General features: G+C 49.9%; 7 protein-coding genes across 7 annotated transcripts; 2 read left to right on the forward strand and 5 right to left on the reverse strand.

The window, feature by feature from the left end:
* Positions 1-455: 455 nt before the first annotated feature.
* On the reverse strand, positions 456-2,967 carry UREG_04152 (uncharacterized protein; the record flags this gene model as incomplete). The annotated part of the gene is made up of 2 exons (XM_002544589.1): positions 456-2,311; positions 2,436-2,967. The coding sequence occupies 2 exons, from the start codon at positions 2,965-2,967 to the stop codon at positions 456-458; spliced, it is 2,388 nt and encodes a 795-aa protein (XP_002544635.1).
* Positions 2,968-4,687: 1,720 nt separating this feature from the next.
* UREG_04153 (uncharacterized protein) lies at positions 4,688-5,453 on the reverse strand (the record flags this gene model as incomplete). The annotated part of the gene is given in 3 exon segments (XM_002544590.1): positions 4,688-5,095; positions 5,149-5,424; positions 5,442-5,453. 3 exon segments carry the CDS (start codon positions 5,451-5,453, stop codon positions 4,688-4,690), a joined length of 696 nt encoding a protein of 231 aa, XP_002544636.1.
* A 3,958-nt stretch (positions 5,454-9,411) lies between these two features.
* Positions 9,412-10,912, forward strand: UREG_04154 (uncharacterized protein; the record flags this gene model as incomplete). The annotated part of the gene is made up of 7 exons (XM_002544591.1): positions 9,412-9,478; positions 9,499-9,720; positions 9,831-9,857; positions 9,983-10,200; positions 10,235-10,285; positions 10,545-10,618; positions 10,696-10,912. The coding sequence occupies 7 exons, from the start codon at positions 9,412-9,414 to the stop codon at positions 10,910-10,912; spliced, it is 876 nt and encodes a 291-aa protein (XP_002544637.1).
* A 680-nt stretch (positions 10,913-11,592) lies between these two features.
* Positions 11,593-12,294, reverse strand: UREG_04155 (uncharacterized protein; the record flags this gene model as incomplete). Its single annotated transcript, XM_002544592.1, has 1 exon — positions 11,593-12,294. One exon carries the CDS (start codon positions 12,292-12,294, stop codon positions 11,593-11,595), a length of 702 nt encoding a protein of 233 aa, XP_002544638.1.
* A 640-nt stretch (positions 12,295-12,934) lies between these two features.
* On the reverse strand, positions 12,935-16,715 carry UREG_04156 (uncharacterized protein; the record flags this gene model as incomplete). The annotated part of the gene is made up of 4 exons (XM_002544593.1): positions 12,935-14,095; positions 14,195-15,792; positions 16,006-16,036; positions 16,152-16,715. 4 exons carry the CDS (start codon positions 16,713-16,715, stop codon positions 12,935-12,937), a joined length of 3,354 nt encoding a protein of 1,117 aa, XP_002544639.1.
* A 532-nt stretch (positions 16,716-17,247) lies between these two features.
* UREG_04157 (uncharacterized protein) lies at positions 17,248-18,568 on the reverse strand (the record flags this gene model as incomplete). The annotated part of the gene is made up of 2 exons (XM_002544594.1): positions 17,248-17,644; positions 17,694-18,568. The coding sequence occupies 2 exons, from the start codon at positions 18,566-18,568 to the stop codon at positions 17,248-17,250; spliced, it is 1,272 nt and encodes a 423-aa protein (XP_002544640.1).
* Positions 18,569-19,953: 1,385 nt separating this feature from the next.
* Positions 19,954-20,901, forward strand: UREG_04158 (uncharacterized protein; the record flags this gene model as incomplete). The annotated part of the gene is made up of 1 exon (XM_002544595.1): positions 19,954-20,901. One exon carries the CDS (start codon positions 19,954-19,956, stop codon positions 20,899-20,901), a length of 948 nt encoding a protein of 315 aa, XP_002544641.1.
* Positions 20,902-23,372: the final 2,471 nt, after the last annotated feature.

The raw sequence follows: 23,372 nt of genomic DNA on the forward strand, positions 1-23,372 counted from the left end.
AAGGAAATAGAAAAAGGCGGAAGGACTATGGGATATCAAGGCCGCGCATTCGAAGCGCGACCACCAAAATCTCTAGCCCAAGGTGGGTGAAACAGGCTATTCCGTACATCGGAAGAAAAGCCAGGGATAATAAAATAAAACAATAGCGAAAGACATTACCAGAAGGTCCGGCGAAAATATATGCCAAAATATGTGGATCATCAAGTCGTACAGCGTTGAAAGATTTGATAAACGAGAAAGCAGCCTCCACGGTTTCTCCGTAAAGAGAAGCCGTATCAAAGAAAATAAAAGGGACCGGGGAAGCGAACGCGTGAATAAAGAGAAGCAACCAATTATCTGAAACAAAAAGAGCAATTCTGACCATTGTCAGGTTCTTTTCTTCTTTTCTTTTTTTTTTTTTTGTTGCGGGATAGCAGACAACTTGATGCAAGATCAAAATGCATCAAGAAAGGGCTTTATTTGGGTGTAGGTGGGTCAGCGGTCGGGAACAAAGAGTATGAAGTCCGTGTTTTGCGGTGGTTTGCCCCCCGACTTAAAGCTGGTGGTCGATTTCTCAGGGCTGGGCCACCATGCTTGGAGGTGTCGAAAGTGTCAAGGATGGATGCTGATTTGGCACGATCATGAAAAGGGGCTAGAGGGACAGAAGGCTTCTCGAAGCTTTGCGTGTCGCTGGAAGTCCCCGCTGTAGTACGGACGACGTCTCGAGCCAGACTGCTACACCGGGCGTGGATGCCAGGTGCGGGAGATCGAGGTGCAAAGACCTTTACCTGTTCGACTGCGCCATTTGAGGCTTCGCGGTTAACGGTCTCACGGCTGCCATTCGGGCTATGAATTAAATCCGGCACGCTGTTGGTTGATGTGGATGAACGGTGCTTTCTGGCGATGGACGCTGCGCGAGACAAGATCATGCTCTCTTGAGAATTGCACTTGCTGAGCGGCGAGCAGCTGTTGCGCGTGGATGCGGTTGAGTCATCTGGCTGCGCATAGACAACTTCCTCGTCACTCTCTTGGATGTCAGGCATCATACCTCCGTACATCGGCGACGGCGAGAGTCTATCTTCAAGTGGAGGCCCAAGGACCTGGAAGACATCAGACTTATATTTACGCAGCTTTTTTCCGGGAGAGTTAAAATATTCAAAAGTGTTTCCCGATCCAGGGCTGACGCTGCCGGGACGCGGGAAAGACAGTGATAACTGCGGTTCTGGCGTGGTTGGAATGGACTTGGATTCCTCAAAGGGCCCAAAGCTCTGAAATGGACCGAGCCGCTGCGGACACTCATGGCTGGGAGCTGTCACATCTGTCTCTCTGAGCGAAGTTGCAGCCAGACGTTCTTCGACTTCCTCAAAGGACACTCGCTGCCAATCAAAGTTTGAATTCGATTCCGCTGCGTGTTCATAGCAGTAATCGATGTCATCTTCCCACGAGTCTTCCAGGACACGGTCTATCTCCACCGAGGGCTCTTGGTTGGGCCGCAGAGTGTTGGTGGCGCGCAGTTGCTTATGGTTACTCTCCGGACTAGCGATTATGGGTGAGTGGGCATCATCTGCGCCAGGCACCGAGTCCACCGTCAGCAGATACAATGGTTGATGATGCAATTTAGCCGGCGAGTCCGCTCGTCCCGTGACCTGGGTGCGGCTGTTGCGCCAAGACTCGTTTTCTTCTGGAATGTTGGCCAGCCCCGACACGTGATCGACGGGGGACGGCCCCGGGATCTTTGGGCTGTAGTCGTCGGTGGTGTAGGCGTGAACGATTTCGTCTGGAAACTGTCGCGTGGCCTCAAAGTGAGAGGGATACTGTTCTTGGCCTGTGGATGGAGAGTCGATGCCCAACAACGCATCGATGGTCAGGGAGGTCGGGTCGGCCGGCCGGGAACATGCAGATCTAGATGAGACGCGAGGCGGCGGTATGATGCAAGGTGCCGATGTTGGCTTATTCGTCCTCGAGACCGGACGAGAGAAGTTCTCGACCGAACGGGAAGCTCGGCTGTGGTTCAGCAGTCTCGGTGAACTAGGTGTCATTGTGCGGATGGGCGAATGCGGTGGGCTTCTTGTGTATAGGGATTGCGAATCAGGGGCCAATGTCGAAAGGTTTGTTGTCGACAAGTCGTCTGAAGAGCAGTTTCGGTAAAAGAGGCTTTCAGCTCGGATGCCCTTGAGCTGTGAGCCGGGTCGCTGGGATGCTCGGATTATGGAAAACTCGGTGGCCAAGTCGTGCGGATGCGTGTATTCGATGGGAGGCAATTGGCTCTGGCTGGTGTGGGTAACGTGCTGGAAGTTGAATGGCTCAGAGATGTTTTTTCTCACAAATTCCTCTACCGAAAAGAAGTCGAGTTAGCTGAGGGGAAAGGAGCAACGCTTTCGGAGAATTGGGAGGAGGGGGGAGATTCCACGTACGTATGTCACTATATCTTGACCTGTGGCTCCGATGGAACAGACCTGGCCCATTCTGTTTTTCCTTCTCTTTCGACCCAAGTATATCCCTACTTCTCTCCCTGCTCCTGACCTTAACCATCTCTTCTTCCTGCTCCAACACCAGGGACACAAGGCTGGCTTTGCTTCCCTGACGCTTCAGGATACGGCTGCCACGAGAGAGCAACGACTTTGTGAGGCTTTCTTTTTCCGCAGGCGAGAAGAACGAGGACAACGAACGGCCGTCCTGAGAAGACCTCCGTGATGAAGCATCAATTGAAGTCATTGACGAAGCAGGAGACTGGTAGGAAGAGGAGGTTGAGGTGGCAGTGTTGCTGCGAGACCGATTCCTAAAGACCGAAAACCGCTTCGGGCTGTGGGTTCTGGAGCGTAGTCGGATACCTGCAGAAATGTCTGGCAAGGTTGAGGGTGATGACACGGAAGAGGGGGTCTGTCGACAGATACGGTCATTATAGAATGAGGAGGCAAGGAGGGACTGCGACGAAGCGGTGTTGGGTCGAGGAGAGGTGGACGTCGAGTCGAGGTTAAGAAACGACATGGCAGCACGATCTCCTTAACAGTTCACAAGGCAAAGGGGTTCTTTGGCTGTGGAGAGGGGCGTGGATGTTTCCTCCGCATTCGACCACGCGAGAAGAGGCCGGGGGATGGAAGCAGCAGCCCTGGATCCTGTCCCCAAACAGAGAACTGGGGTCATGGATAAACTGGGTTATCAGATTCGGGCCAACTAGGAATAGGGTCGACACGTTGATTTCAAAAAAAGGGAGGGAAAGGAAAAAAAAACCCCGGTAGTATCCTTTGGACCAGCCAGGGTTGGGCGGAACTAGGGAAGATCAATTGCTTGGATTCACGGGTGATTGAGACTCCAAGGACGGGACTCTCGCCAGGGGTGCAAGAATGTATGGGAAAGGGATGGAAAACTGGCCAAGGAAGGAAGAGCAGGAGGCAGGGGTTGATATTTAGCTCGTGCCGTGCGTTGGAGTCGGGCCAGGGAAAGAAAAGAGTGCAGCAAAAAGAGAGACAGTCGGGCGGACCTGTCTCGATTGAGCGCAGGACTATTTCAAACAAGGAACGGATGAAAGAATGATCAGACAAGATGCGAATTGGACTGGCGCACAGAGGAGAGACAAAGGGAGAAAAGGAACAGGCAGCAGATGAGGCCTTTTACAGAGAGCGTGGAGAGATGAGATGGAGAGAGGGAATGAGAGCGATAAAAAAAAAAAATCTATAATAATCAGAGAGGTTATGGACGGTAAAAACCCGCTCCTATGTATAGCGCTGGGATGGCATGTTTTCTTTTCAAATGCGAATGGAATGGGACAAAAAAGAAAGCACATCAAAATAAGACTCGTGCTCTGATTACGATTCCCGATTAATTGCAAGCTTCTGAGGAAGAGACGAAAAGCGCAGTTGGATCTCCAGTTTATTCCGCTGATAGACCTCTCTCCACACACGTACGGGGGCTGTATCGAAACAATTGGTTAGCTAGTGAGGTTTAGTGAGGAGTTTCTGAGCATAATTTGGTTGACCACTGCTCCTCTGGCGCGCATCTGGAACGGAACCAGAATCTTTCATGCACCGAACGGGCTGATATTGACGCTATAAGCCGCCAGGGCGCTCCTTATTCGCTTGCTGAGTGCCGTTTCCCACCCTTTCGACGCTCGCTTCGTCCATTGGTGAAACCTGCACTTTATTGATTTTCATGCGAGCCCATCCTTGGACCTTGGGGGAAAAAACACCCAAGTCCAAGTCGGAAGCCCGCCTTCTCAACAAAGGGGGCCTGGAGGAATCGAACGAGGGAGAGGGTAAAGAAAGAAAAAAGGAAGCCCACTGACCCGTAAAATGTTCTAAAAAGAGACCTGAGAAACGGACGATAACCCTGCCCGTCGCCTCAAAACCCTCAAGGGAATTTGAGCAGTGCAGCCAATGAGCACTGGCCAAAATTTGGAAGATGTGTCCAATGCAACAATGGACTGCCTGCACAGCAAATGCAACTGAAAGAATGCAGGACGCTTCCTGGTCAACAATCCAATTATTCGCTTCCTGCTAAGGGCGTGTTTCCCTTGACCGCGGGGCTTGCTTGGTTTTCTTTTCAACCAGAACACGGCCGTCGTGCCCTGTGAAACAGAATCGATGATGTGAACTCGCATCATCGTTCTCAATTGTGGGTTTTATCTTACCAAACATCCCATGTTACCAAACACATACAAGCGCGATTAATTACCGCGGGGCTCTTGGCGTGTATTCCCACTGGAGATAGATTACGTATCTTTCGAAAGCCGTTTGTACGATACGGAACGCGTCGTAATCTCAGGTACAGAAACCCGGGATGCTGGGTGGCCCCTGGCTCGCGGCCCAATCACGGCCCTCGCGCACTGGATCCGCCGGCTGTCCAACCCTCCCATTGGATAGCGGTAGTGGGGCCCCCGCCGGGCTAGTGCCGAACCAGGAAAGGCGCGGGTCGGCGTCCATGCCGCTGGAACAGGGGGCGCGCTCCAGTGTGCGCGGGCGGATTGGTCCAGCGGCCACCGAGAGTTCCCGGACGAGGCCCGTCTTAGCGGTATTGGGGAGCGGTAATCTTTGCACTTTTTGCAGCGCTTCGCTCGTGGATCGGCAGCAGCAAGAATGTGATGGAGTCTATCAGCGGCTGATGCATTCGGGTTCACGAACTTCATCCAGCAGAGATGTTCATAGCAGCGGTCTCCTATTGCCCGTTACGGACAGCTTTAACTTCAGGGATAGCCCGTATCTCCCATGTGTCAGGTTCCTGTTCCTTGCAGCGTGCTGGCCAAAAGTTACATCGACCGAGGACAAAGACCCAGAAGCTCATCCAACACCAACACCGCAGCCCAGGCTCCGCTGTCCCACCAGGGCGTCGTACTCGAAGCGGATATAGGCAGCGTTGTTTACCCATATTATTCCTCAGAGAAAAATCGATGACGATGCGGTGAATGCGAATCGACAAAAGCAATGTTGATAGTCGGAACATCGCGCCAATCTATAATTATTACATACGAGGATAGGCATCGTGTCTGAAGACTTTTTCATCCGTCTGCAGCGAGATAATATTGCATGCCGGAGGAGCTCCAGGGCCAGCACTTGGCGGTCTCGAGGTGCGAGAAGAGATGGGATCTCCTGTATAAGGCTGTTGGCTCACCGTATAGCCCCTCCCAGCTGGCCTGCCCTGCCCTGCCCTGCCCTGCCCTGCTCCGACAGTATGCGGTGCAACAGGTGTGCTCTATTGGGCTGTGGCATCTCTTCGCCGCGGCCAGGCCCCTCATATCAGACTCAATTGCAATATGTATATTTGTTCCTGTGGGAATGCGGTCGTGACCCAGAGTCTCGAGGGATGACTTCCTGGGATTCTATACTTAGCAATTGTCTGTTTTGCAAGGTTCGCAAATTGCCCAACGCGTCTAAAATCCAGCTTCCAAGGCTCCCCAGGGGGGAGGCGGACCTGATCAACCGACTATTGAAAGTTTTTATCTTTATTGTAACTTCACAGTCATGGGATGACAAGCATCGTCTGCTGATCTGCTCCAATGAAACGGGCCTATCGACGACCGTCGATGAAAGACACGGGAACCTCCTGCACCTCCATTTCCCATTTGAGTAATAGTAAAAGGTCAAGAGGCACGCAACCGATAGTAGTCTATCAGCGCGAGCAAATGAGAGCTTGAGCTGACCATAATGATTCATGATAACAGAATCAGTTATTCTCAGGGACAGTGTCACCCAGGTCAAGTATCAAAATCACCATCAGAATTCACAATCATAAGATATCAAAACCGCCAGCTTCACGACCAAGTGGAGAGCAGTCTCGACCCAGCGACCGTCGGAAGTTTTCGAACAATCCAGAATGGTTGAACTCTGTCGACAACCGTTGGAGGTCTGTTGTCCGGCCATCGTCCGACTCGAGCATCAGCATTCGCCCAATAGGCATGTATCCTGATGGCTTTTTTCAAGGGAAAAAGACCATAAAGCTTAGCATCACAGCCTGGTCGCGATGCGATAACCCCACCGCAGGCCACAGAAATGCAAAACTTCGCCAGATTCCTCGGGATTTCGATCTCCTAGCGGCATTCTACGCAGTAGCCAGAATCCTCTTTTTCCCCAGTTTCAAGTCCGTCTGGGGAAACGCTGTCGAGCGTCCATGGAACTCCCCAGTGCCACAGGGCACTAACAAACGCACATGCTTGCTCAAAAACAACTTTTTCGGCGGTTGATGGACCTTGACGGATGGCTGGATGATGGTATGATGAACAAACTCACATGAAAGACAAAAGTCGCGGTCACCGGAACGCAGCGTGTTTCTTGCTGAAAGTCACATTCTCGTCCCTCTCTCATGAGCTCGGCTGCGAGCAGTAACTAGTTGCTCTCGCCCATCGACTCCGCACGAGATTCTGGACGGTATCTATCCTGACCCCTCAAACGGCCACCGCAACAACCCGAGGATCGACAAATCGCCTCTTAAGACCAATTTGTGAAACGGCTCGCGGATTTCGGGCAAGCTGCCTGTGCAGGTGAAAAGCACTGCATGAAGCATGAGAACGTTGATGGACTAACTCCCTTTTGACAAATTCAAAGTCTGGAGAATAGAGGCCGACCGGCTTCACACTGGACTTGAATTCCCGTAGTGCAGTTTAGCCGATGGCTATTCTTACGATTTAGTACATCGCGACGCGGCTGCTCACAGTAGATCAGTTTTGCAGCTCTTTCACCAACGGCTTCTCGAGCGTTGGAGCAGCCTGGCGACCAACATTACATGCTATCACCTTCCAGCTTCGTGCAAGCGTTGCCGCCTGTGAGGATCGAGTTGCTCGCTGACGAACACGAACTGTGATCGACACGATCAAGCCGCTCTCCTTCATTCTTCGCCGAAGGACGTTACGACGGATTCTTAGCCCTGGTCCCTGGACTCCTTGAAACAAATCGCCCTGCATCTGGTCAGGGGGGGAAGAATCAGAACTCGAACATGTTCACGCCGCCCGCCTTCTTCCAGTTTGCATGATCAGCCTTCAGCGCACTTGTTAGTTCGTTGGCTGAGTTCCCGCGTTCCTTGTCGGCCCATCTGCGACCGCCAGCGAGGCCTGCATGCACAAGCACGTTTATCCGGGCTGTTTGCTCCGAGCAGTTTCACATAAAATGGCGTTTCGTAGCCGTGTTTGCTTTTTCTCGAAACATGTATTTCCGTTTCTCCTGTGTTGATTCCGCTGCTGTTAGTTTCAACCTCCCAAGCCCCCCAAGATCGTGCCAATATGACAAGGCAACGCGATGAGACATTTTGGTGCGGTTCTTGAGTCTTTGCGCTCTTGAAACGGGCCCTTTCACAAGACGTGAAACAAACACGTTCCTGGACTGGATCGGGTCAAAAAGTGCCTTGCACGAAGCCACGCGGGCGGGAAGATATTTGTCGCTTTCTTTTTCTTCTCTCGGAGGACGAGATCGACCTCGTGGATGTACCAACTGAGCATGAATTGGTTATGTCATTATTTAGCCGTCGGGACTTTTTTTCAGTGCTTTATTTTTCTTTTATCTTCGGCAATTTTTCCAGCGACAGGGTGTGCATTGGACGCACGGATCCTTCACCAGGCAAAATATCTGTACCAGGAACCCCGTGCAACTTGGGAAAGCAAGCATGTCTTCTGCGCTTGCCTGGATATGGGACCTTTTTGCCACTCTGTCTGAGACGGTGTTTTTAAGAGGGAGAAACAAAGAGCTTCCTCTGGGAGGATTGCTAAGCTCCAGAACCACAGGCTGGTTCCTGATCACTGGGCCAGGAACCCTTGGAATACACCACTTTCGCACAAGGAGCCTACCACACAAAAGGAGACAAAAGGGAGCCCTGGCATCCTCCAAGCAAGGATATTGAGAGTCGGGCAAAGGGCTATCGGCATGGGTCGCAGTTCCTTTCCTTGGTCTTCTGAGCCCCATAGCCGCATGGCGGCAATTGTCTTTCGATCCTTTCTTAAAAGGCCTAGATGTCATCGGGTGTTTTTTTTCCAAAGATGATATCATCCTGAGGCCAGAATAATGTCTATTCCATCCCTGGATAGGGGTGTTTCATGTCGTCGAGCGCTGGCTGTCGAAAAAAAAGGAGATAGCCATTGAGGCAGCCGAGCTGTGACTAGAAACTCATCGGATGTACATAGTTCATCCCCCTTTTTTCATTAGAAACACCCAGGTTGGGATCTTGCGCTTCTTCCCCTTTGCTCCTGAAGATATCTCCTTCCTGCTACCTCGCTACAACTATCTCTACTCAGGATCGGTAAACAGGAGTCACGATGGCAACTTTGCTCAGGAGACCACTTGCCCCCTCGTTATGTTTCGACGCATGTGCCAAACATAGCCTGGTAATATCTTCCAGCATGCTACTTACTCTAAGCTTCCGTATGCCTACTCTTCCAATCCCCGTATCTAACATCACATCACAGGGCATTCTCTCAAACCGGCCCTTGTTCGGCCTATTTTTTTTTATCTAAGATGCTTTTACGGATTTTGCTCTGGTGAAACGGAGCGAGAAGTTTGTGGAACAACCAAAATGGTGAAGGAAATTCTTCAACCTCCGTAATGGCACTAAACGGCTCACTGATCTGCTATCCAACGCCCCATCCTACAGATCAAAGTCCTTAACCGCTAGAAGTGTTGCTGCACTAATCAAATCCAAAGGCTCAGACTCCGTTGTGGCCGTCATACAGACGGAAGCGCCGGTTAATTTTTGCCGCGGATAGGCGACTTCAAACCCAGCCATGCAGCATCCTTGTCTATTTTCTCAATTTTTGCAGCTGGATAAAGTTATCCGGGAACAGTTATTCAGGAACAAGAACGCAATCCACGACGCTGTCGGGTTTTGGGTGTGGTATCAGGCCCCATGTCCAGCCTGATGCATGCGGGACAGGCCAGGATGAAGGTAACCAGAGTGCTAAGGGGCTTTTGACTGGGCGGTCTCTATGCGGATGCACGGAGTATGTCAGGATTTTGACAAATGGCTACTGCCATTCCCTTCTTTTCCGCTTATGCACCTCTCTTCCCTGCGTCGTTCCACACGACAGGTCGGTGAGTGGTCCTCCAGGTGCAACCATCGATGACTGGTATGAAGCGGTGTCGGTCACACTGCCACGATCTCCGGTAGCTCGATCGCACCAGAGAGAACATCAGAGTGTGCAACGGTGTTTAGATTTTAGCCGGGTTGACATTTGGAAAAGCCTGGTGGCCACGCGGTTACACCAAGTCGAGTCGGACCGCATCCGACCCATTATTAGCGGCGAGCAGCATAAAGAAGAAGACCGTGCTGGTGTGGCACATATCACTTGCGATGCTTGTTGCACAGATTTACTCATCTCCCATTGACTCGAGTTTGCTTGGGTAACAATCTCACACCGAGGCAACTAACTAGTTAACTAGTTAATCCTACCTTATTCAACACTCGTGGTGAGCTTGGAGGAAGATGTCTAGCTTTTCACACTGGACGGCTCTCTGCAAGCCTATTCCCATGCGTTACATCGATTCTTGTCCCGAGTATTGCTGTTATTCGACTTCAAAACTAGAGGGTATAGGTTTTTCCCTTGGTTTCACACCAACTCTTTCAGTGTACTGGAATATTTGCACCACATGGAGCAATAATGGCCGGAGATATCTTGCGAATCATACTGGCTTGAACCTCGAGTTTTTAAACTCTCAAAGCCTTGTGGCTCATATCGAGATCCTACTGGCAAGGCAAGACCTCGGGGGCTGTATCACAAACAGCTGCTATGAGTCGGCAGATAGAGGCTGGGTGTGTAAAGATGTCTCAGAAACCTCTTCTGTAGGCTAAGTCACGGCTATTCGGGCCTTACGGGGCCCTGGAGCGTCGACACCGGGTGAGTGCTTTGAGACTTCGAGCACAAAGGAAAATTTGTGAACGATATCGTGAAATAACGGCCTGCTGCAACTGCTGTTCAATAATCAAGCCTTACCGGTCAAATCGACACACTCTGACTGACGTTTCACTGCAAATATCCACTTCTTGGACCCTTTATAAGGCGGTATACAGCCCTGCAACAGCCGCCGGTCGCCTGTAATCGGGACAAAGAATGGAGGTCATTGAAATCCACAGTGACACCTCTCCTTTCGGTCTAGAAAGCTCCAGTCCTGGCATCCAAATACCGCACCTACACTTCCCAAGATGATTCCACAGACGATCTTCCAAATAAGTGTGCCTGGAAGTCTCAGGATTACCCGGCATTCCTATAGCTTGTATCAATGAATCAGTTACACTGGACTCGCACAGCGGCATCGGTGTCACATCATGCAAAAGTCCGCTCGTTGACCAAGCACGGTCCGTCGGCCCCAATCATAACTGGCGGAGGCATGATGCCTTGTCTCTGAGGCCCTTACGAGCATCGTATAGCCACGTTACGAGTATGTATGTGCATAATCGAGTCATCCCTATCACGAAATCCGTTACTGAATTCACATCTCCAGAGGATTTATCTCCGGATCGGTGAATTCTGCGTCACCCACGTGCATGCCCACATCTTTGATGAAGATACAACGGCGTCATCCGTTATGTGGCCCAGAAGCGCAATATCCCGAGAAATGGTTGAGGAAAACATCACTACATATCTCATGCTGACAACATCCCAAACCATAACGATATCCTCGAGCTTGAACAACCCCTGTATGCACTGCAGTGACTTGCACAGAGCTACAGAAATGGAGATTGATGACCAAGTAGCCTGAATCCATGAATTGTACGTGGACGCCTGGTCTCTATTAGAATGGGCTATAGTAAACTATCGTGGGTAGGTGTACTAGATGCTGACATATGTATATTGTTTTGTTACCACTGTAGTTATGTACTAATCACAAGAACATAACCACTAGTTACGGGCTCAATGGCCCAATTCCAAAGGAAGTGTGGATCAACAGCTGGGGCAAACTTCTCAGTGATGGCCGTGCAGTTAGGTCTGGTATATCCCTAGAGATCAGTTTTGATATGCAAAACCTAGGGGTGGCTGCCAAATTCATCTTGTTAACATGTTGGTAGTTAGATTGAACGGACAAAGGGTAGACGGACGCGCGATTGTAAGTACTCATGATTATATCGAAACCAGAAATCGTGACCCGTCCCGGGGACGGCCCAGACGATGCCACTTTCCATCGGGCGATTGGAAGCTTCACATATTCAGCGGCCTGTGCATATTCTCAAAGGGGCTCTGGGGACATAGTTACCAGGAACGAGACACCGGTATAAATGCTCAGTGAGACCAACGAGTTGTTCGGGTTTCGAGTCTGGAATCTCCTTGAACACCAGCTTGAATATCTCTTCATGATGTAATCGAGGATCGGAGCAAAAATCCAGGCAGCATCGATATACCTTACTAAATAGGTCGAAACGATAAAAGCTGCGTTTAAACCCTAGAATCCTGGAAGACAACGGTGCAGCTGCGTGGCTTTGTCCCCGGTGATATCCAACAGATTGAGTATTTCCACCGACGGATGGAATAAAATCATGAGCAAGCAGGTCAACAGTGCTGTGCAATTGGCTTGCCGCCAGAGCCTCCTCTAGAGACCACTTCATCACCCGCCGCGATTCGGAACTAGGACGTTTCGCTGCAATTTCAAAGAACCGCCTTGGATCCCAGTTTCTTTGCAGCGAAGATATCTGCTCGACTGCATACGCTTCCTGTATCAAGTCTGGGCCGATTTCATTATTCAGGACGGAAGTGATGATGGTATCTCGGTGGTTTTCGTATGCTAACCTGATAGACTGGTAAGCTTGGATAAGTGCGGCTAGGGTGGGGATATCGGAAATGTTGCGGAGAATGTGTTGCTGGATTTCAATGGAGTAGGTCACCAGTTTGGGCGTAGGTGAAGTCGACGCCATCGCTCAAGAGCTCTAGCTTCTTTTCCAACCAATGCTCATGGGAAAGGGGCCTGGGTAATATGTGTGTAGTGGTAGAGCAGCCTATGCCGGCCGCGTTGATATCTTTCTTTGGCCCAATAAGCTAGGGGCGGTGATACTGACAGCTAGCAAGTAGCGGATAGTTCCCAAGGTTCCTAAAATATCACTGTTACTGAAGGCTTCAACGGCGATCAAGAGAACTGAGCTCAAGGAGTTTTTAAGGGGAGGTTGATAGCTGACGTCAGAAGATGACTGCTCTTCCGGGAAACACTGTCATCTTCCTCATCGATCCGGGGGGCCAGTTTACCTGGCGAAGTAGAAAAACTGTAAGGCTGATTGACTTTCAGCAAAAGGCAACAGGCTGAAATTTCTGGAACAAACCTTTTGACCATATTGTACAGATAGCATATAACAATGGCACGCTGCTAACAGACAAGGAACAAAAACGCCAGCCCATGTTCTGCCCTGCACCCGAGAGACAATCTTAAGGGGGAAAATGAGAGACCAGATAAAAGTAAATTGAAAGTCATAAAAAAGCACCAAGGGGGCAAACATCACAATATGCACGAAATAGTCAGGTAGTAAGATGGAATGGCTCCCTGCTGGAAGATCGGTGAAGGATTCAGTCCTCGTCTCCTTGGTCTCGCATTTCGGTGTCCAGGTCTGCATCTCCACCAGCCTTCGCCTCGTTTTCTTCGCTGGCCGATTTCTCACCAAACAAATCATCTTGTTCGTCTGCCGGTGCAGGCGCAACGTCACCCTCGTCCTCATCCTCATCCTCTTCGTCCTCGATTCGCAAGTTGACCTTCTTACGCCTTCGCGAAACCATCGCATCTTCGTCTTCCTGCTCAGCATCTCCCACGTCTCCCATTTCTTCGTCTTCTGCCTTTTCAATGGGCTGGTCTTCATCCGGAGTTGGCACCGCTTCTCCCTCGTCAGTTTCGGATTCAACAACAATTTCACTACTCTTGTACTTGTTCGACTTGGCTGTAGATCTTCTTCCCAGGCGTCTCCTCTTCCTTGGGGCAGGCTGGTCTTCAGCGTCAGAAGTGGCGGGTGTGCGAGAACTAGTGGTGCTTTTAGCCCTCGATTTTCTCGATGTCTCTCGTTCCTCTCCATCCTCCCCCTTCTTCTTTCGCTTGGCCCCCGAAGGCCGCTTCTTTCTTTTAATCTTGTCCCCAGTTTCGGAATCTGTGGTGTACTCGGCAGCTTCCCTGGCTTTCTCCTCTTCTGTACGAATGGCTGCGAGCCGTTGGGCCTCTTCGACCATTCGCTGTCTTTCTTCAGCGATCTGGCGTTTCCTTTCTGCCTCCGCCTCTTCGAGTTTACGTCTCTCTTCTTCCCTTCGCTTTTGTTCAGCCTCACGAGCCTCCCTTGCCTGTTGCAACTTTGCGGCGTTCTTTTCTTCATACTCTTTTTGACTCTGCAAAGCGCGCTGAAGTTGGTTAATGGTCGTATTTTTGATCATGTTTGCTCTCTGTTCAAGCGAGATCGGTGGATAGGGAGGATTTGGTGCTTTGGCGATTTTCTCAAAAGTCGCCACAGCTTCCTCAAGCCCACCTAGAGCTTCCTCGATTTCTTGAGAAGTCTTTTGTGTCTCGGGAAGATTCGATGCGAGATGAGCTATTTCGTTTTGCACAAACGCAAGGTTGAAGTCAAGATGTTTCTGCTCAGGCGCAACAGAACGAGCGCGTTGGGCATATTCCAAAGCCGTCTTCATTGAAGCTATGCTTCGCTCTTGTTTACCCTTGAGGAACCATACACGACCAAGGCAGGAAAGAATCTGCGGGTCTCTAGCTCTATCTTTAGATAAAGCGATTTCATACTGGTTTCTAACTTAGTCACTGTCATACTTAAAAAGACGCGTGCATGGGGTACTTACATTTTCAATAGACTTTGAAAACTGTCTCAATTCTGCAAAGACGTGACCCAAGTTCAGGTAAACGCTTGCGTCACGTATGGAGTCGCGAACTTTAGAAAATATCTGAACTGCGGTTGAGAAATCTTTCTTGTCATCGACTAGTGCGATCGCGATTCCCTGGGCGGCATATGCATTCTTCGGATCCAACTGAAGAGCTTTATCGAAAAATTCAACCGCTCGATCATACATCTTTCTCCGCCTCTCTCGATCTTGTTCCCCATCTCGTCTCATATCTCGAGCCGCCATTAGGTGTACGTTACCCATCCCGGTCAAAGCGTATCGATCATGTTTATCATACCCTAGAAGGGTATGTTTATAGTGGCGCTGTTCGTGATCTTCTGCGATATTCGCAGTTCGGCGTTTAGACTTGTTGAGATACCATCCAAAAAGAGCTCGAACCTCCAAGTTGGTAGCATCTGCTTCATAAAGCTTCGCCATTTTTTTTGGGCCTTCATCGGTCGGGCTTTGACGAAGGGACATGTACGTCAACCGAGCATTGGCTTCGGAATAATCTCCATGTCTCTTCAAAAGTCCTTCGTACACTTTTTCGGCTTCTTCGGGCAACCCTGCGGCCTCGTAGGTACGCCCAAGATTGTAACTGATAGTAGTCACAAGCGCGTCTGTATCGGTTCCATCGTCCTTCTCCTGCGTTTTCACGCATGCATTGAGGGCAGTTTGGAACATATTTCTAGCTTGTTCAATTTTGTCGGCCTGATAGAGAAAGCAGCCCATGTTGTTCAGTAGCTGAGGAGCTAGGCGTTCTCGGAGGATATTAGTCATAGCTTCCTCGCCTTCCACATCGTCTGGCTTGTCTGAATCAGGAATCTGAGCAAGCTGTATTTGCTCAATTTGAGAAAGGCATTGCATGCTTTTTTCAGGGGCAGTCGTCTCGTACAAACGGGCAAGATAAAGCAGGACAGATATATCAGGGGATATTTTCTTTTTTTCATCCTTCCACGAGGCGCGAACAGCTTCAAGTAGGCTCGTGGCTTTCTTGATTTCCGCGGATTTGTCTTCCTTGTTGGCACTGTTTGCAACTTCGAAGACCTCTTCAGCGTAAAGAGAGCCCAGCAAAGTCATTGCCTCCGGATTTTTCTTTTGCTGAACTATCTTCTCAAGCCTGAATTTCGCGCCATCTTTATCTTGTGACCTAATTTGCATCTGTACCGCGCCGAATTTAGCGGGTAGATATCCCTTGTCGGAACCGCCTCTTGCCTGGTCGGCACGGTTGTAATATTCCTGCGCCTTCGCTGGATCACCTTCCTCATGTTCTTTGCGCGCTAGCAAATACCAGCCATCACTAGCTATGGCATTGACATCAGTGAGTTCAATAGCCTTTCTTGCGAGTGCCTCAACTGTCGGGAAATGTCTGCGGAGGAGGAAATAACCACCGAACATAGCGCATGTCATCGGGTATTCCTTATCGAGTTTAAAAGCCTTTTGGGTGTACTGGGTCATGGCGAGTTTGTATAAGGAACCAAAGGAAGGGTCCGTCGTCGAATGGCGCGAGCTATCGTGAAGATAATACGCTGCAAGGAGGATATTGGCAACTTTCGACTCTGGGTTCTGGAAAGAGTTAGAAGAATTCACGTGAATAGAAAGAAGGGTCGGGGCTCGTTACCAGAGCAAGAGCACGGTTCCAAGCAGCTTTAGCTTGATCCTTAAAGTCTAGCTGCCATAGACAGCAGCCGATACCGATACGAGGATCCGGGTCCCTCATTTGTGGCATTTTCATCAAAAGTTCTTGATAGCTTTCCAAAGCTTCATTATACCGTCCGAGCATGTAGTACGCCCTTGCACGACCTAATATGGCCATAAAATTTCGATTTCCGGACGCTTTCGAGGATTCGTCGAAGCATTTTAACGCTTGTCGTAGAGATTCTACTCTCTCAGATGTGTCGACAGAGCCGGGTCTGACCGCTTTAGCTGGAGGCTGTAATGAGGCGCGTAAGAGGGATAGGACGCCGCGGGCAAGGAAAAACGGTGGAAAAGCTGGATTCAATCGATAAGCTTCATTAACAGTGGCTGTAGCGGCTTGGAGATAATAATCTTTTGTTCTAGCTTCGGAGAGTAACTGCCCCTCCGGAGCGACTCTAGGGGCTTGTCTGCTCTTAAGCAAGTATATCCAGCATATCCAGCTCAGAAGGCCGAGCTTCTCATTTGACGCGCCATGAGGCAAGGATGCGATTCCGCGATTGAGGATCTCGATGGAGAGGTCAAGTTGGTTATGTTTAGCATAAGCGAGTGCGATTATTACCCAGAAATTTTTCGAAGCTTGTTCGTTGTCAAGGAGGGTGCAGAGCTCGGTGGGATCTTCGGGGAGTTCTTCAAGGCTGATTTCGACTTCGGTGTCGAACGAGGACGCCGGAATGTCGATAGCCGAAGGGATGTCGGAGAATCGAGGTTTCGCTGAAAATGCATCAATTGCATTTTCCACTGCGACAGTGGTGCCATTTACGTAGCCATTCCGAACAGATGCCATCGCGAAGTTGGCGCGCAAAAGCTTGAGGAGCTGTAAATGAGGAGGTTTGGTGAAGGCCCACCGATGAGTTTTAGACCACCATCACCGCACAGTTATGAGGAAGAGCACTGAAGCAGAGATCTAAAGGATTTGTCAGGTAACAAAAGTCTCAGCGAGGGGGGGTAGTAACAGATGCACACAATAACAGATGCACACAAGAACAGAGGGAAGAGACGAGCTTTCTCCGAGATGAATGGGAGTCCTTGTTGAAGGGTGGTTAATTACCTAAGCAGTACCAGCATGAGAATTGCATTAGTCATCCACTCTCCGGATACAAAACTTCCCGTACAGGAGCTTGGGTATGGAGGGCATAGTAAGGAATGGAATCATCAGTTCTGCCAAAAACATTATTCCAGTTATTATCTTCATTTATTAGTGAATATCAAAACGACGCCAATCGCCTTGCTATAGATAGTCTCGAGAAAACCATTGTTACCCAAAATAAAGCAGTAGCGCAATCCAACAAGTTATAGTCAGAATAGGAACCAGAAGACTAACTCCAAACTCTAGGGACGAATCTGAGGACGAGGCCGAGCGCGATGAGAATTGTGAAGATCTTTGCAGCTTCAGCCCAGTGCCCTAGTTTAATTTCGCTTTCAATGTATCCGTTGTTGGGGATATTATTCGTCTGCTCACTGGCTTCCTTGGTTGCTGTGTTCGAGGCCGACATGTCTTCAAATGGCGGGAAACGACCAGTTTCAATAAACTGATCGAGTAGTCTATCCTTTTCCTCCCATCGTTTGTAGATCCAATCTTCAAATTCCTTTTGATCAGTGAGTGGAATGTCTGAGATGGAAAATCGTCGCCAGTAAAAATTCACGGATTTTGGAGGGCGCCCTCGCAAATACGTAGAGCGGATGGTAAAGTGGGCTTCGGCGTAGCTATCCTTCCTATTTTTCTGTTAGCGAAAGTTGCAACCAGGAAACACACGGGACTTACGGTTGGCCTTCGTAGCCTATCGTACAGTCGTATACGTAGTCGACGGTTCCCCTGAGCTGCTGCAGGCAAAAGAACAAGCCAGTGGAACGGGGAAGGAGTATGTGTTTGGATGGGGCGATTCCCTGTTTCTGGCAATAGGCATCGCTTCTATCTTTAGTGTTTCGAGATAGATTTGTGCCTTCAGGGAAGATCAGCAGCCACATGGGGTCAAAGAGTGGTAATCCCTCAGGAGAAACCCCATGCTTGGTTTTCAATTTTTGCAGGCGATGCTGTAACCGTGGTTTATCCTCGATCCATTTGCGTGCCATGAAGATAAATCCATAGAGCATCATCCCTTGCCCGATAAAGGGAATGTATTTAAGGGATTCTTTCAAAATAATGTAGATATATCCGTGCATGTCGTTTGTGTATGTCACCCACCACAGATACAGCCAATCAGTATAGACCTGATGATTCGCAATCAAAACTAACCGCTCGGGGAATTTCGTTGCCACCCTCCCGTCTTTTAATAGGCTGAATTGGCCCTGTACACTGCTATCCCCGCTGATACGGACAGGTGTTGGACTGCACCATTCTGTGAGTGCCGTGATCGTAATGCCGAACGAGCGTTTCGTCATCGCCATATATGAGTAGAACCATCGTTTATTGATCAAATAAAGGGGTAAGCCGACAGCCTGGGTGACCACAATAGAAAAGCAGCAACAGTTGAACCATGCTAGGATCAGCAGACTGCGGATTATCTGAAGAAACAGCCCATAGTCCTTTTCAGGTCTGGCATATTTGTGTCGTGTGGTCTCCGGCTGGGACCTCGTTTTAGCCGACGGGCCCGGTTCTAGTACCGGCGGTTTACGCCGTATCGGACCGTTAGACGACATGTGGGTTATTTTCTGATATATAAAGAAAGTGAAAGCGGATGGCAAGCTGTACAGAGGCTTGCCGGTTGGAAATCGTCTGCGATCTTGCTGGAGGGTGGACTTTCGATGTCAGTGATGAATTATAGGAGAAGGGCTGCTATAGCGAGATCTATAAACCGGAGCATAAAATGAGCGTAAGCCTACTGCTTTTGTCGCCTATTCATTTCCACTCATCGCGAGACGGAGTGGGTGTATTGGCAGGGGAAGGCCACAAGAGTGGGAGCAGGAATCCAGGGAATCTAAAGGTTCAGGTCTTTTGAATAGCGAGCAGTGAATCGTCACACAGAAGCCCCGACAGCAAGGCAAACCCAGGGAGAAGTAGCGGTGATGTTTGTTGGGAGTTGCCTGCTGTCGAGATGGTCCTGCTCGCTTCACCTGCATTGAGGAGCTTCAGCAAATCGGGACGCAGCATTGGCAGCTAACCTTCATACGTCAGAGCATGTGACCCACCGGGATGGTGAGTCAGCATAAATGTCTTGGCATCAGGTTGGAGTCGAAACGGGCTCTCATCTGATCATCTTGCATGCAGGATGTGTTTCTTCTGGATCAAGTCCTGTCTCGTTGCTCGGTTGCAAGGATCTTTAAACCTCTCTCTTAGCTAGATTTACTACTTGGCAACTCACCATGCTTCATTCCCCCACAGCTCAACGTCCCTGCTAGCATTTATTGGTAAGTCTCAACCCGCCACTTTTTGATCTCATAGTTGCCTTGAGGCGGATTTTCGAGAAATTGATGGCTAAGCTAGTATGTAAGGTTAGTTTATTCATCTCGCACGACGTTTTCATCTCAAATGAGGAACAAGTTGCAGCTGCCTAGTCGCTTTTTGTACTTTTCCTACGCTGAGCCAAGTTGGAAGCATGATGCTCACTTTCCAACGGCAGTCACCGGCTCTACTCACAAGGGTCGTGACCAAGCATCGCAAATTCTCCAGTGCAAGCCGTCTGCAAAAAATAAAAGATATAAACACGCTACCGGATCGTATATTTCCGCGGTACGAAGGTGTGCGTTGAAATCTGCCCGTACGGATCCGTCAGAATTACTGGCTGTACTAACACCGTTAATATTGGCAGAGTCTAAAGGAAGTGATTTGCTGGCTTTGCAATGGCCGGCGCCGCCCCAGAACATCCTTCTGGTGAGGAAGAAAGGGGCCCCCGCCGTGACTCAGTCTGTAGTAGAGCTCGCGAAGTTTGTTGCTTGCCCTAGTTTAGCAAAGGCCACACTAATTGAGATTTAGCCATATCAAATCTATCTACTCCCCGATATCCATCATACTGGAGCGAGACACTGCGAATGAGATTCATAGTGCTCTACCGTTTCCGGTGTATACCAACACTGCCTCTACAAACATGCCTCCCGAGAAGGTGGACTTGATGGTCACATTGGGTGGTGATGGGACGATATTACGGGCATCATCCTTTTTCGCAACCTCCAAAACTGTTCCGCCAATCCTCTCATTCAGTATGGGCACGCTTGGATTCCTTGGAGAATGGAAATTTTCTGAATACAAAAGTGCTTTTCGGGAGGTATACATGTCGGGTGCGGGTCTCGGAGAGCGTGCGGCGGTGCTTGATCATCCGCCAGACGTGCGCGGCGAGCAGACGGCCGATGGGGTCGGGTCAAATTGGTCTTCGCTTCGTGGAATGTCTCTGGGATCGGCCCGTAGCGCACGGATCCTGGTCAGAAGCAGGATCAGAGTCGGGCTCTTCACCCCGGATGGAAAGCCGGTGTATAGCAATGGCGTGGTCATGTCGTCACCTGCGGATGACGACGCTGGGGTATACGCCATGAACGAGGTAGTCATCCATCGTGGCAAGCAACCACATCTTGCCATTGTTGAAGTGTACGTTGGTGGTCGCTTTCTCACTGAGGCGGTTGCGGATGGAATGATCATATCTACCCCCACTGGGAGTACCGCTTATAGCCTTAGCTCGGGCGGCAGCATTATTCACCCTCTTGTCCCGTCCCTACTGTTGACTCCAATCTGTCCGCGGAGCTTAAGCTTTCGGCCATTAGTCATTCCATCTAGCACCCCTGTGACGTTGCGATTGAGCGAAAAGAACCGCGGTGACGAGGTGGAAGTGAGCATCGACGGTGTTCTCGTCAAGCAGGGACTAAGAGTCGGCATGGAGATTCGTGTTTGGGGAGAGGAGATCAAAGTAGCCGACGGAGCCTGGCACGGAGGCATTCCATGTGTGATGCGCAAGACGATTGGGAATGCTGACGCAGCTGACGGGTGGGTTGGGGGTTTAAACGGGCTTTTGAAGTTCAATTATCCGTTTGGGGCTGAGCCGTAACAACCGCTCTGTTGAAACCCCAAATCGGGTTTTTGTATACAGGGCTGGGTGCTCGACCACATCGGCTCTGGCTCAAGTGACACTTAGAACCGAGACTTTCCCGAGTCTAGTGAGTTGTTTTGTCCATTTTTCGTCTAGGCTGGATAATTTCGAAACGAGCGAGATTTCAATCCTGTCGAATTTATCTAAAACGGCCCTTCTTTCGAGTCAGTTGTTCGGACCAATACGTTTCAGCTTTGTGATGCCCTGCCATGAAAGGTTAAAATGAGCCGTCAGGGCCACCGGGCCCTCGTATTCTGCGATGATAGGCGCCAGGGGTTAATCAGATAAGCCCTATAGTCAAACCGACTGGCGGAGTTTACTCTAGATGCGGTAACTTGAAGATGATATCCCAAATCCCTCGCATCCCTCGAACTGTAACTCGGACTGTGGAGGACGACCGCAAAGCCCTCTGAGGCCTGAGATAGATACGAGTCTTTCTCCCATGCAGCTGCTGTCCTGAGACAGCAAGTCAGAAAAGTGCTTGATTAATAATAGCTACAGAACAAACCAGGGCACCAAGATGAACCCCTTGCCCAGGGAACAGGACAGATTAGGTTTCAGAAGAATTGGGGAAGGGCTCAGGAACAAAAGGGTTCAGCCTCTCCTGTGCTCACAGACAGCTCTGTAGTGATATCCAAGATGAAGATTAACATTATTAGCTGCAGGACACAGCGTGTAAGCTAGCCCTGGTCTCCCCGGCTGGCAGACGCACTCCAGAAGGCATCGTGGAATAAAATGTGTTGGCGCTGTCAAATCCCCAGTGTGTGATTACACGCTAAATGAGGGTCCCGCCACTCGGCCGCCCCCATGTTCAGTGAATTAACTAGTTAGTTAGCTTATTAGTGCCAGCCGACAGCCAACTCCAACCCATCCATCTTGAGCCTCCACAAAGGGGGTTGGACGACCTGTGAATCAATCAAATTTGCTGGCTTCCTGTCTCTCCCTCTTCATTCTTTTTGGGAGCACTTCGTTCTCTGCCCCAGCAATCACGCTGTGGTCTCTCTATTGACATCGTCACTATTGTGTGCCACCGTCAACTTCATGGCCGGACCCTCACTTCATCCACTCCAGGCCTCCCCTCTGACAACACTCAGTCGTTAGGATTGTCATCACTGTCCATATTGCACCTGGCTGATTAGTGCAAGGCATTCGTTTCCTTGGCTAAATCCGCGAGTGCCACCTCCCGCCTGGCTCTACCTGCGTCTATCGAGTGCGATCTGCCATCGTGCCTCGGCCGCCGCCAGCGAAGAATAAAGGTAAGTTCAAAAGCCACAGCCTTATATCTGGGGATGAATTCACGGAGCGTGTTGTATCTATACATCCCTAGACGCCTGCTTCTCTACAACATGGTTTTGAGGCACTGCGTTGGCGAGAGGTGCAGAAGCATTGCATTTACTGACTATCTACTACACTGCAGTTCATGACTATTCTCCCTGCCTCCAAGCAGTTGACGCGTGAGATAGCCGAACCGACAGATATACTTTTACTACTCACATGAGTAGCACAATTCGTTATTGAAAATGGATTCTCAGAAGTAAGTTGGCCCCCTACTTTGGGTTCTGCGGCTGGCTCTACTCTTTGGCTACATCCGGCCACAAACCCCCAATACTCCTATCCCTGCACATCCAGTAGCATGCTGGTTATTGACTATAATACTGATTTGACTGATATATAGTGTTTACTCGCGGGACCAGTTCATGAATCCTGGGCCTGCTCCTCGCCCACCCACCGACCGACCCCGCCTAAACACTGCGTCCACCGTTTCTACCGTATCAAGTGTTCCTACGAGTTTTAGTCAAATGTCCTTGAACTCACCACCTACACCCACCTTGTCCATTTTCCCGAATTCGAGCACGCTTTCTTTGAGCCAAAAGAGTGGCCAAGGCGGGGTCGCTGTGATAAAAGAGGGATATGTTCGTTGCAAGGAAGATAAGTTCTTGGCGAGCTGGAACCAGCGGTATCTTATCCTTCGGGAATTTAAACTCGAATTTCTGAAAAATGAGACGGGCAAAGTGGTATTGTCCATCCCAATTGAATAACATCACCAATGTCACGCGTTCAGAGGACACGAGAATGGCGTTCGAAATCACCCGAATCGCCAACCCGAAGGATGCAAATAACCGCGCCGCTCTTGCAAGTCGTGATATTGCGACGAAAACAATCACTTGTGAGGTCAAAAGTGACGACGAAATCTATGAATGGATTGACAAAATCTATGAACGCTGTCCGGGCATGGGTGGTGTCAGTAATCCGACCAATTTCAGTCATCGTGTCCATGTCGGATTTGATCCGCACACCGGCGCCTTTGTTGGGCTTCCAGCAGAGTGGGAGAAACTCCTAACGGCATCCGCTATCACTAAAGAGGACTACAAGAAGAACCCACAGGCCGTCATTGAAGTGCTTGAATTCTACTCCGACATCAAGAGGCG

Source organism: Uncinocarpus reesii, genomic scaffold (assembly GCF_000003515.1).
Source record: "Uncinocarpus reesii 1704 scaffold_2 genomic scaffold, whole genome shotgun sequence".
NCBI classification, from domain to species: domain Eukaryota; kingdom Fungi; phylum Ascomycota; class Eurotiomycetes; order Onygenales; family Onygenaceae; genus Uncinocarpus; species Uncinocarpus reesii.